Below are 14,619 nucleotides of genomic sequence, written 5' to 3' on the forward strand. Positions count from 1 at the left end.
TGCTGGCAGTCCTGTTCAAAGCAGGAGAAATATCAGAGCTGGAACAAATATAGAGACTGTTTATGGCTCGCATTGACCCAGTAAAGCACCTAAATTACTGGGAACGCCTTCAAGTCTTGAATGTGTACTCACTGGAGCAGAGGAGAGAGAGATGTATGATAATATACACCTTAATATACACCTGGAAAGTACTCGAGGGCCTGGTCCTAAATCTGCACACTGCCATAACAACTATGAGATATATGGGAGGAAGTGTAAAATAAACCCAGTGAGGAGCAGGGGTGCAGTGGGGACAATAAGGGAACACTGTATCAACATTGGGGTACCAGACTATTCAGCATCTTACCAGAAGATAGAAACACAGCTGGAACAAGTGTAGAAGCCTTCAAGAGGAAACTGGACAAGTATCTTCACCAGGTGCCAGATCAACCAGGCTGTGATGGATATGTGGGGCAGGGGACCTCCAGCAGCAACAGCCTGGTTGATCAGGCAAGCACCGGACATGCCTGGCCCATGGCCGGGCTCTGAGAGTAGTCAAACCTCTGAAAACTCTTCAAAGGTATATCAAAGGTGTACTACCTCTCAGTTTACTGTACATACAATCTCAGTGTTAATGAGGATACTGTAAATAAAAATACAGTGGAACCTCTACTTATGAGTGCATCCACATGCGAAAGTTTTTCCAGACACTAGCAGCTGCTCGGTCGATTTTTTGCTTCCAGACGCGAGCAAAATTTCCAGATGCGAGCGGGCCTCAAGGAAGGTTAACTGAAACTGGTGAGGGGGCTCTTGCTCTTGATCAAGGGAATTGGATCTCAGTTGTTTGTTGGACTATCTTATTGAAACTTGGGCAATGTATGAAGAAAAGATGCTTCTTAATGTACACCAAAAATGAAAGAAATCGGACCATAAATAACGGAGTTCACTTCTCAGCCATTAACCTCCCCGTAGCGGTATATTTTCGTATGGTTTTTATGGTTGTATTCTCGTTTTATTTGGTCTCGTGATAGAATGGAAGATGTACTACAAAAATAAATTGAGAAATTGAGCTCAAAATTGCAGAAATGTTCGATTCTTTGGCGACATCAGTGGTACACATCATGAGGTAGCAGTGGCAGACAACATGAAGCAGCAGTGACAGACAACATGAAGCAGCAGTGGCAAACATCATGAGGTAACAGTGGCAGACAACATGAAGCAGCAGTGGCAGACAACATGAAGCAGCAGTAGCAGACAACATGAGGTAGCAGTGGCAGACAACATGAAGCAGCAGTGACAGACAACATGAAGGAGCAGTGACAGACAACATGAAGTAGCAGTGACAGACAACATGAAGCAGCAGTGACAGACAACATGAGGTAGCAGTGGCAGACAACATGAAGCAGCAGTGGCAGACAACATGAAGGAGCAGTGACAGACAACATGAAGGAGCAGTGACAGACAACATGAAGCAGCAGTGACAGACAACATGAGGTAGCAGTGACAGACAACATGAAGCAGCAGTGGCAGACATCATGAGGTAGCAGTGACAGACAACATGAAACAGCAGTGGCAGACATCATGAGGTAGCAGTCGCAGACAACATGAAGCAGCAGTGGCAAAGCGTAGCACTAAGAGTGTAGCATTAAGAGTGTAGCATTAAGAGTGTAGCAATTAAGTGAAGCATTAAGGGTGTAGCACTTATAAGCCACTCTGTCTGACTTTTTTGGGTTATCCTAGGTTCTCTACACATGTAGTCAGGAGCAGGAATGGCCACTGTGGTGGCCCTATAAACCCCAACAACAATGGCTGCTGTCACCGCCACTAGCCACATACCTAATGACGTATATTTTATTCATTCTAGTGTATATATCATGTTTCTATGTTATTAATATTGTTTATGTCATATTACATGAATTGTGATTATTACAACCCAGGAGACCCAAAGGCCTGTTATCCTGGGTGTAAAGGGAGCAAAATAAACACAGCTGGAAAACTTTTATTATCCTTCACCAATTTAGAACAGAAGTATGTACACTATATACACTATGTACAACAATAAGTATTAGTGCACTCCACGGTAAGCAAGGCAGAATAGAAGCCACTAGAGAGCAGACCGTGCTTCAACCAGCTCTAGAATGGGAATGACAAGGGCAGACAGGAGAGTAGTACCCACATAACCTCTGCGATTGCCAAAACCATCTTTTCATTGGCTGGAACCTGGGTACTGGTTGAACGATGGGCCCCCATCGCCAACCCTTAGTTCCCTGGTTGGGTGAGATAGCCTGTAAATGAGGGTGTGTACATGCGCTGAATAAAGGTTACGTACTCTTTGCATGCCACAGTGATAGATAAATAAGCTGTAGAGTTGATATTAGGGAAATTATTAAAGTATTTTCTCATGCTTAGAATTTCACTGGAACAAATGAATTCCATTTCAATTAATTTAAATGAGGAAAATTGACTCTGCAAACGAGCAAATCCAGTTGCGAGCAAGGTCATGGAACGGATTAAACTCATAAGTAGAGGTTCCACTGTATTAAATAACAAATATTCATAATCAGTGTATTAACAAACTGAACTCAGCTGTGCAAATTAGTAAACAAATTGTGAATGCAGAAATAAAAAAAATAATTTTGCTTAGAATTCATTTTGTGCTCCACATAACAAGAATCATTTCTCTATATTTTTTAAATATATATATTTGTTTTTTACACTGAATTACATACATCTTCAGGTCAGATTTTTCTCAAGTTTATTTATATAAACTGTTTGCAAGAGAAAAATGTTAGAAAAGGGATAAAACAAGCAATAAGTTGAAGCACAGACAACACAGTTATATAGTAAAGTCTGTAATATCACAATATTAAAGGAACCTCATAATTATATTCATAGAAAGCACAGGACCCACATGGGTTATTCTGCACTGAGAAGAAACAAGAAGAACTTATCACCTGCTTACATATTTGATGAAGCAGAGTGGGTTAGTGTTGGAGTGTGAGCAAGACAGTATTTATGAGGTGATTCAGGGAAACCAGTTAGATGGGATTGAGTCCTCAAAGTGGGAAGCACAGTGCCTGCACTCTGAAGGAAGATAAATGTATTTTCTCTCTTTTTGGGTCACCCTCCCTCAGTGGGAGACAGCCAGTGTGTTAAATTTTGGGGAAGTACTTAACTAGCAAAGATTATACCATGTCTGAAGACTGAGAGACAATCACACTTGATCCAAGAAAGGGGAGGGGTAACTCCAATTCCCTGAATCAAAAACACTTCACCCATAAAGGGAAGGAAGGGAATGAAAAACAATCCTTCACCCTCTGAAGGGAAGGAAGGAACCGAAAAGAGCCTCTCATGGCTGAAGGAAGAGGGAATGGAAAACTTGGTTGGCCACATAAAAGGAATTTTCTTGGTTTAATAACAGTTTTTACTCTTTCTGATCCATTTCTGGCTGACAAATTAAAACATTATAGAACCCAAAAGAAGTGGGAAATCTTTATAACTGCCTAAAACAATACGTAACAAACTCATCCAACTCATGATTAAACAAACTTAAAAGCAAAATTCTTGATAACGTGCAATTATCCAGACATTACTGTATTTAATTTTTGTCTGCTGACTACAAGAAATCTTTCACCATACACACTATGGCATGCAAAGAATATGTTACAATTTATTCGGCGTATGTCACACTCCCATATAGGCTGCCTCCCAACCAGCAAACCAGGTGCTAAGGGTTTAATGATTGATAGGGTACCCGTCGTTAAATCAGTACCTTGGTTCATTGACCAATCACAGGCAAGCCTGCCAAAGCTGAAGCAACGTGGTTCACTTGTGGTAAGCATTGGCAGACTTGCCTACCTGCTGGTTGAGTACAGTGCACTCTCTCTGGCTTCTGCTTTGCCATCTGTCACCATGTACATTTATTATTATTCTATCTGTACATAGTGTAAATATCTGTATATAGTGGGTGAAGGCAAAATATACATTATAGTCTACTGCTGAGACTGTCTGCTCCAATTCCCATTATGACCAGGTCTCACAGGCCATTCATTACCTGTGTTCATAATACACATCAATCAACATATCTTTTTTTAGCACACTGGCCATCTTACACCAAAGTAGGATGCTTCTCCCCCCCCCAAAAAAAAAAAAAAGTACATTCACCATCATTCATTCAACAGTCCTCTTGTGAGAAGTATAAAGGCAATCACAAATAAATGACCTCCAAATTGCAACATCCCCACCCATCCTCAAAGATTTTTTCTTTTTACTCAATGGCTATCTCCCGCTAAGGCACGGTGACCACACAGAGAAAAACTCATTTACCAGGATTCACACAATCAGATTACCCTCTGACTCTAACATTCCCACTCCTCCTTTACAGTACAGGCACTACCTTTCCCACCTCTTGAACACAGGTCCATCCAACTTTTTTACCACTGAATCCCCTCATAAAAGTTACCTTGCTCACACTCTAACAGCACAGTTATTGTAATATATTTGTCACTTAATAATGGTTTTCTTAGTGATTACTTAGTAACTTTCCTATAGGTAAAAAATTATAGCAGTTGCATCATGGCCAACATGGTACTGAATTATCCATAATAGTAAAGTTGTAAAATTGACCTTATTTTTATATTATTCTGTACTGCATAGAATGCATGGAAAGCACTATATCTTTGAGGGCCATTGAGCAGATCACAGAAAAGGCAATGAGGCAGAAGTATCAAGAGTGACAACAAGAGCAAATGGTGAAGTCACAGTTGGTTGTTATTTTATCTGTCAGGAGGAAAAAACACCAGACAGGGGTCTTAAATCATATAATGACCCATTCATAAACATAGTTGGTGCAGAAATATCAGTGTCAGTTTAAAAAAAAAAAAAGTCAGAGAGAAAAGTAGCATTAAAAGATAGCTCTTCCACAGAGGAGGGAACCTCTCCAAGTGGTAAACATTCAGTACATAAATGGTGATGTACCATATGGATGGTACCACACTCATTTATGCAATACAAGATCTAACAACATTTCGTATTTTCAGCACAAGCAGGATCTGTAAAGAAATCTTATATTCATATATCACCCATGAAATAAAATTACACATGTTAAATACATTGTATGCAGACACCTTTTTGTATACAGGCTAATTACATCTACGGTAAGCTAACTTCCAATTTACATACCTTCTAAGTCCCATGAGCAAGATTTTTGGCTTTTGATCTGGTGCAAAGATGAGAGTCATATCCTGGTCTGGGTCATCTGGCCCATACACAAAATCCTTGGGGAAGGATCCCACAACATATCCCGCCCCAAACTCCCCTCGGTAGTGTTCGTCATCCTCTTGACTGTACGAAGCCTGTCAAAGCAACATGATTTATGACACTTAAAAACTTACTGAAATATTAAAAGCACATATATACCTAGGCTTATGTAAAAAAAATAGTTCAAAAACATGTGATACTTTAGCATGTATTAAATTAATCACAATGAAAATATTAATAATGTCGACATTCTTAATATTACTTATATACAGAATCATCACATTGTCAAGGGACACAGTAAAAGAAATTAGCAACAGTTGACTTGTAAATCACTTTTACCACATGACAAAATCAGAGATTATTATTATAATAATAACCCTGGGGCTAATACAGTGCTTAAGAAATGAGAGGAAATCAGGTTTAATCAAAAGACGGATAGAGTGGTTCCAATTTCTTGCATCAAGAGCCCTTCCTGGTATCAAGGATTCCCTACTTAAATGGAGTTTGACTTAAAGTATTAAGACAATAAAACTTTCACGAGTTTTATTACTTAGGAATCTGCCACTTTTAAAGTCCTAAATTTATATTCAGAGTACAATCAGGACTAGTTTTTATACAATCTATTTCTATCCCTCAGCCTTCAAATTTCTTCAAGGCTGAGGGACTGACCACATCATACATATTTCCCCACTATACTTTTAACATCTCCAGTATTTAAGACACACCTGTATTTCAGCTAAAGAAACCTACTGAGTAGGTGAAACATCTCAGCAATAAAGATATCCAGCTGTTGCACATGTATCTTACTTCTCTGCTTGATAGTACTGTATAATATTAATATAGCAATTCCTCATATCAGTTAGGTCATTTCACTATTTACTTTAGTCCTGAGGCAGAACTCCACTAATATACTGTTACTTAAAGCACCAAAATACTATTCAAACAAGTTTTTTTTTTTTTGTGAAATATTTGGCAGAATCGTATTTGTGCTTACCAATACAGTGGTACCTTGACTTTCGAGTGCCCCAATTTAGGAGTTTTCCAAGTTACGAGCCGTCGCTCAGTTGATATTTTGCTTTGAGTTGCGAGCCAAAATTCGAGTTATGAGTGAGCTTCATATAGTACACCGCCACTACTTGGCACAGCGAACGCCACAACATCCGCCCAGCATCCCAGTGCTTTGTGCAGTTATTTTGCCAAATTTCTTTTTTCTAATCATGGGCCCTAAGAAAGTAAGTGCAAAGGACAGTGCTGAGAAGAGGAGGAGGATGATGGCCATTGAAATAAAGCATGAAATCATAGAAAAATACGAGAAAATTGCTTTTGTTTCAATGTTTTCCTTATGAAACTAGTGATCTAGTGAAGTTAGCCTCACAAACACTCCATTTTCTCTTATGATAAGACCTCAGAAGGGCAAGAATGGGAAGACATGGTCATAGCAATAACTATTTTTACCTCAGGAGTGGCCGCCACCACTTGTCACATAACCTATTTTATTCATTCTAGAGTATACATCATGTTTCTTTGTTATTTACATTGTTTATTATGTCATATTAGATCAATTGTGATTGATAAATAAGCCATAAAGTTGATATTAGCATTATATTGAAGTATTTTCTCCTGCTTCCCGAGAGCCAGGAATTCCGCTGGAACGGATTAATGGCATTTCAATTAATTTCAATGGGGAAAATTGATTTGACATACAAGCAAATTGAGTTATGAAATAGGTTATGGAACGAATTAAACTCATAAGTCAAGGTACTACTACTGTACTTTATTACGTAAATTCTTTAATATTAAGTGGGTTGTGCAATGAAGACAGTTTTTCAAAAACTAAACATAACAATCTAACCTAGACCAGGAGTTAAATTCTAAGTTAGATTATATGGGTTAGAAAAAAAAATTTCCCCAATATCACAAATATAACAATAGCTCAATTGCACAACCCACTTCATATTGGAGAATGTACATAATAAAAAAAAATGCCCAGGCATAAACTAAGGACTGGTATTATATTAGACTAGCATTATGTTATGGTAATATACGTATTTACGAGGACACGTCAAATTTGTAGGGGTTGGAGAACTGGAGGGAATCATGGTTAATAAAAGAATGTGGAGGGTAGCCCCAATTCCCAGATCATAAGCCCTTCATCGGCACCAAGGAACCTTGATGGAAAATAGTGGTGGTATAGCTGGAGAAGGTTTCGAGGTTCAATGACCCCACGGCCTGGTCTGAGACCAGACCTTGGTGGTATTATTATTATATTGTATTATTATTATTATATTGTATTATTATTATTATTATGATGATGATGAAATAAGATTTTGTTCAGATTTTTAACCCTAGAGGGCTAGCCGCCCAGGATAACTCAAGAAAGTCAGTGTGTTATCGAGGACTTGTCATATTTCCAATGCAACCCACACCAGTTGACTAACATCCAAGTACCTCTACCTGGAGTATACCGGGAGAGTTTTTCAAGGCATCAACGCCCCCAAGGCCCAGTCCATGGCCAGGTCTTGCAGTGGATCAGGGCCTGATCAACCAGGCTGTTAAAGGTGGCCGCACGTAAACCGACGTACAAACCACAGCCCAGCTGGTGAGATACTGATTTCAGGTGCCTGTCCAGCTCCCTCTTGAAGACAGCCAGAGGTTTACTGGTTATCCCCCTACTTGCATGCTATAGTATATTATCATTATTATTATTATTATTATTATTATTATTATTATTATTATTATTATTATTAGAGGAAGCACTAAGCTCATAAGGGTCATACAGCACCTGAGGAAATGATTGGCAATCAGGTTCAAGCCAAGGAAGGAGGAGATCAGGTCTAATTCCTTGGACCAAGAGCTTTTTATAATGTAAGAACTGTAGATGATAAATAAAAACTTAAATGTATTATATAAAAAATTTAACCCCTTGACTGTTGCAGCCCCCAATCCTGTGGTGTCTCCTGGTGTCGCAAAATTTAAAAAAAAAAAAATTATTTTTTCTTATGAAATGATAGAGAATCTTTTCCCGATTGTAATGACACCAAAAAACGAAATTTGATGGAAAACTGAACGAATTATGCTCTCGTGAAGTTAGCGACCTCGGCGCTGTTTACAAATCGGCGATTTCACCCACTTTGAGCACTATTTTCGGCTAATTCCGTTGTTCCAGTCGCCCAAACTCATAGCCATTTCTTTAGAACTCCATTTTTTCTATCGACTGAGTACAAAGAACTGCCCATTTACCGATTTCAACTACCTAATAATGTGGTCAGAAATTTGCAATTTGGCCAATTTCACAAAAACTAAAAAAATATGACAATTTTAAAATAAGGTCCAGAATGAACAATGCAGACATTCCTGGCTCTAAAATAACATTTTCTTTGTTCATCAGTCATGTCTCCAGGCCCCTCTGATATTACTCTTGCTTTCTATTTTGAATTTTTATTCAAACAAAAAATAGAAGACTTACTATTATGCAGACTACTGCAATACTGTAATAATTGTATAAATAACATCAACCCATTCATGACTGCATATTAGAATGGCTAGTTGGACATTTATTGGACAATGCCATCATTTGTTTACTTTTGAACATTGACAAAAATCAAACATTTCCCCTACTTTGAGCTCCATTTCTAGGTTCTTTTTATAGTAAAATCAATCAAAATCGCCTCTATTTCTATAATATGTTTTCCATTCTATCAAATGAGACCAAGAAAACGAGAATACAACCATAAATACTATACGAAAATAGACCACAAATTCGGCATTTTAATTAAAAAAAAACAGTCTGAGTTTTTTTTTTCTCATTATGCACTGCGTGCTCCAGGATTTTTTTTATATGGTGCACACTGACCACACAGACCCATTCTCTCACATGTGGGCCTACCAGCTTTCTCCTGCTTGATTTGAAGCCGCTAGAATTTATGAGTATATATACATCAAATATAGGTAGTAGGTTGGTAGACAGCAACCGCCCAGGGAGGTACTACCGTCCTGCCAAGTGAGTGTAAAACAAAAGCCTGTAATTGTTTTACATGATGGTAGGATTGCTGGTGTCCTTTTTTCTGTCTCATGAACATGAAAGATTTCAGGTACGTCTTGCTACTTCTACTTACACTTAGGTCACACTACACATACATGTACAAGCACATATATACACACCCCTCTGGGTTTTCTTCTATTTTCTTTCTAGTTCTTATTCTTGTTTATTTCCTCTTATCTTCATGGGGAAGTGGAACAGAATTCTTCCTCCGTAAGCCATGCGTGTTGTAAGAGGCGACTAAAATGCCGGGAGCAAGGGGCTAGTAACCTCTTCTCCTGTATATATTACTAAATGTAAAAGGAGAAACTTTCGTTTTTCCTTTTGGGCCACCCCGCCTCGGTGGGATACGGCCGGTGTGTTGAAAGAAAGAAGAATATACATCAAATACAGTACCTCGTATGACGTATATATACGGCCGCGACAGTCAAAGGGTTAATCTAACAAGGGGACTCCACTAGCAATAGTGAGGATATATTACCAGAAACAACTGGTGAGAGCTCCATTGTTAGTACTAGTGAAGATAGGAATGAGACAGGTAAACATGCACCAACAGGTAACACAGTCACAGAAACTCAAGGCAAACAGAAACCAAGCCTGTGCACATACTATGCACTTGGTATCTGCAGGCATGGGAAATCTGGAAAAACAGATCGGACGTGCAACTATGACCACCCTAGAAAATGCCGTGCCCATATGACAACAGGAAAATGCAAACTCACTTCCTGTAAGCTTTTCCACCCTGAAATGTGTCCCTCTTCAGTATAGGAAAGACTGTGCTATAACTTAAATTGCTAGGCACACCATCTAAAGGGGACAAAAAGATACAAAACATCCAGGCCATGGGAAAACCTGGGTAGTCACAGCCACTAAAGAGGGAGAGGTTTTTTAGTGCCAGGAAGGAAAAAAAACTGGCAGGAAATGGCGGAAATCGTACGCCAAATCCAGTCATTTCTGGAGTGGAACCACAGTCGATGGCCTCCACTCCAAACCAACAGATACAGATACTAGTGTCAGAAAAAAAAGTCCCCCCCAGTACCAACAATACCACCAGTCCAATGGCATTCTTCTTCGCAAATATAGAGGGTCTAAAGCCAGCAACGAACAACAAAATACCTTTCATCCGTGGACTGCTTGCAGAGGCAAATGCAATGTTCGTGGCTTTCAGAGAGACCCACATAATGGATCACTTGGACAACGAAATATGGATCCCAGGTTACAACCTATACAGATGTGACAGAGTGAACAGGCAAAACAGGGAGGTTGGCCTGTATATCGCAGAGTCACTTGTTTGCACAGAACCACTTAATGCCTCAAATCATGTAGTGGAAGTTTTAGCAGTAAAGATCGAGAACCAAAACCTAGTCATTGTGGTAGTCTACAAGCCTCCGGATGCAACGTCCCAGCAATTCCAGGAACAGCTGTTAAAAATTGACTACTGTCTGGAAAATCTGCCAGCTCCTGCCCCCAACATCTTGCTCCTGGGATATTTCAACTTGAGGCACCTAAAATGGAGGAATATAGCAAATAATATTGTTGCAGTGATAACACCAGGAGGCAGCTCTGACGAGAACTCACACACACACAAAATTCAACTCACACACTGCACAAAATTCAACTTAAACCAGCAAATAATAGAGCCTACTAGACTGGAGAATACACTAGACCTCATCTTCACTAACAATGATGATCCAATACGAAATGTCACCATATCAAAAACAATATACTCAGATCACAACATAATCAAGGTTCAGACATGCATGCACGGAGCCCCAGACTGAAAAAATGAGATTAGTCATGAACGAACCTTCACCAAATTCAACTTCAAGTCACTTGTTCTATCTAGGCTGGAATATTGCTGCACACTAACAGCACCTTTCAAGGCTGGTGAAATTGCTGACCTAGAGAATGTACAGAGAACCTTCACGGCGCATAACGGAGATAAAACACCTCAATTACTGGGAGCGCTTGAGGTTCCTAAACCTGTATTCCCTGGAACGCAGGAGGGAGAGATACATGATTATATACACCTGGAAAATTCTAGAGGGACTAGTACCGAACTTGCACACGAAAATCACTCACTACAAAAGCAAAAGACTTGGCAGACGATGCAACATCCCCCCAATGAAAAGCAGGGGTGTCACTAGCACGTTAAGAGACCATACAATAAGTGTCAGGGGCCCGAGACTGTTCAACTGCCTCCCAGCACACATAAGGGGGATTACCAACAGACCCCTGGCAGTCTTCAAGCTGGCACTGGACAAGCACCTAAAGTCGGTACCTGACCAGCCGGGCTGTGGCTCGTACGTTGGTTTGCGTGCAGCCAGCAGCAACAGCCTGGTTGATCAGGCTCTGATCCACCAGGAGGCCTGGTCACAGACCGGACCGCGGGGGCGTTGACCCCCGGAACTCTCTCCAGGTAAACTCCAGGTATGGAGACTTCTCATGACCACACTACTTATTTCTTTATTTCCTGCAAGAATACATAAACATACATTCAATATTTCTTGTAAAATTCGATACAAATGAGGCGACGACGACCAAGAAAAGCCAAGAACTTCATCATCGTATTTCTAAGTCAAGTTCGGTGTAGTAACGAGAAATATACACATATATTACAGCTTCCACACTAAGTGTACGATATATACGTATAGTAGCATTATTAATCTACTGAGGAAATAGATAAAAACTAAGAAACTTTACCATAGATGAGGAGGTTTGATCCGATCATATGATAATAGTAAACAATCAAGTCAGAACCCAAACTACCGCCCTCCCCCCCCCCCCCAAAGAAACTAATCTGAACATCAAAATTTAATTAATTTGATAGGAAAAACACGCATTATTTTTACAGTAATATATTATTATCTTGAATAAATAAGTTTTTTGCCTCATTTGTAATTTCTTACTGTAAATCTTGAATAAGTTACTATAAACTTTGCATTATAATTGAGTGCTTGTGTCTGAGTCATAAAAAAATATATAAATAATGGGTTTTAGGGAGAAATTTGACATTTCTGATTTAATGTAATTTATAAGTCATTATAGCAGTGTGGTACAATTTTCGTATGTAATCTTTTATTATTTTCTTTTCATTAAAACTGGAGACACCATATTGTGCGGTTACATTGATTAATATATTTATTACTCAAAAACTAACATTAATTAAGCTTACCTAACACGTACATCTATATATATATATATATATATATATATATATATATATATATATATATATATATATATATATATATATATATATATATATATATATATATATATATAATATATATATAATATAGATATATATTTATATATATATATATATATATAATTATATATATATATATATATCTCAGTGTTGCGATCCAGAGAGGAAATGCCTGCAGCATTCTGGGCACGCGGCCCACCGCAGGGGAGCTGGACGAAGTGTTCGAGATGCAGCTCTGAGTTACCTATGTTGTTTTACTTTCTGTTGTATTTTTGTGAATGTTTGGCCTATATATATATATATATATATATATATATATATATATATATATATATATATATATATATATATATATATATATATATATATATATATATATATATATATAGATATATATATATATATATATATATATATATGTCGTGCCGAATAGGCAGAACTTGCGATCTTGGCTTAAATAGCAACGCTCATCTTACCATATAGGACAAGCGAAAATTTGTGTATGCAATAATTTCGCCAAAATCATTCTGAACCTAACTAAAAAAATATATTTCACTGTGTTTGTTTAGTATTAAATTACTGTAAACAAATCTAAAATATATTTAATTGGGTTAGGCTAAAATAAATTGTGCTTGTTATAATAAGGTTAGGTAAGTTTTCTAAGTTCCTTTTGGTGCAAAATTATAAATTTTTACATCAACATTAATGAAAAAAATATATCTTTAAACGTACAAGAGAAAATTTTAGAAAGGACTTAATTTTAAATGTGTTGTTACTAATTGACCAGTTTTACATATTCGGCACGACATATATATATATATATATATATATAATGTATATATATATATATAATATATAATATATATTATATATATATATATATATATATATATATATATATATATATATATATATATATATATATATATATATATATATATATATATATATATATGTAATATATATATGTCGTGCCGAATATGTAAAACTGGTCAATTAGCAAGAACTCATTTAAAATTAAGTCCGTTCTAAAATTTTCTCTTATGCGTTTAAAGATATATTTTTATCATTAATGTTAATGTAAAAATTTTTAATTTTGCACCAAAAGAATCTTAGAAAACTTACCTAACCTTATTATAACAAGAACAATTTATTTTAGCCTAACCCAACTAAATATATTTTAGATTTGTTTACAGTAATTTAATACTAAACAAACACAGTGAAATATATATTTTTTAGTTAGGTTCAGAATGATTTTGGCGAAATTATTGCATACACAAATTTTCACTTGTCCTATATGGCAGGATGAGCGTTGCTATTTAAGCCAAGATCGCAAATTCTGCCTATTCGGTACGACATATATATATATAATATATATATATATATATATATATATATATATATATATATATATATATATATATATATATATATATTAGGTATATATATAGGTAGTAGGTTGGTAGACAGCAACCACCCAGGGAAGTACTACCATCCTGCCAGATGACTGTGAAACAGAAATCTGTAACTGTTTTGCATGATGGTAGGATTGCTGGTGTCTTTTTCTGTCTCATAAACACGCTAGATAACAGGGATATCTTGCTACTCCAACTTACACTTTGGTCACACTTCACAGACATGCACATGCATATATATATACATACATCTAGGTTTTTCTCCTTTTTCTACATAGCTCTTGTTCTTCTTTATTTCTTCTATTGTCCATGGGGAAGTGGAAAAGAATCTTTCTTCCGTAAGCCATGCGTGTCGTATGAGGCGACTAAAATGCCAGGAGCAATGGGCTAGTAACCCCTTCTCCTGTAGACATTTACTAAAAAAGAGAAGAAGAAAAACTTTATAAAACTGGGATGCTTGAATGTGCGTGGATGTAGTGCGGATGACAAGAAACAGATGATTGCTGATGTTATGAATGAAAAGAAGTTGGATGTCCTGGCCCTAAGCGAAACAAAGCTGAAGGGGGTAGGGAAGTTTCGGTGGGGGGAAATAAATGGGATTAAATCTGGAGTATCTGAGAGAGTTAGAGCAAAGGAAGGGGTAGCAGTAATGTTGAATGATCAGTTATGGAAGGAGAAAAGAGAATATGAATGTGTAAATGCAAGAATTATGTGGA

The 14,619-nt window shown here is 37.4% G+C and overlaps 1 protein-coding gene across 1 annotated transcript in view; it reads right to left on the minus strand.

The window, feature by feature from the left end:
- RagC-D (Ras-related GTP binding C/D) overlaps nucleotides 1–12,060 on the minus strand; it is a 62,354-nt gene extending 50,294 nt beyond the window's left edge. Inside the window, exons 1-2 of the mRNA XM_053790190.2 lie at nucleotides 11,981–12,060; nucleotides 5,161–5,333 (exon numbers count right to left, since the gene is read on the minus strand). Of these exons, the coding sequence (XP_053646165.1) occupies nucleotides 5,161–5,333; nucleotides 11,981–11,983 (176 nt within the window). The 5' untranslated portion in view covers nucleotides 11,984–12,060. The remainder of the gene's footprint in view (nucleotides 1–5,160; nucleotides 5,334–11,980) is intronic.
- Nucleotides 12,061–14,619: the final 2,559 nt, after the last annotated feature.

This window comes from Cherax quadricarinatus, chromosome 58 (genome assembly GCF_038502225.1).
Source record: "Cherax quadricarinatus isolate ZL_2023a chromosome 58, ASM3850222v1, whole genome shotgun sequence".
In the NCBI taxonomy this organism is placed as follows: domain Eukaryota; kingdom Metazoa; phylum Arthropoda; class Malacostraca; order Decapoda; family Parastacidae; genus Cherax; species Cherax quadricarinatus.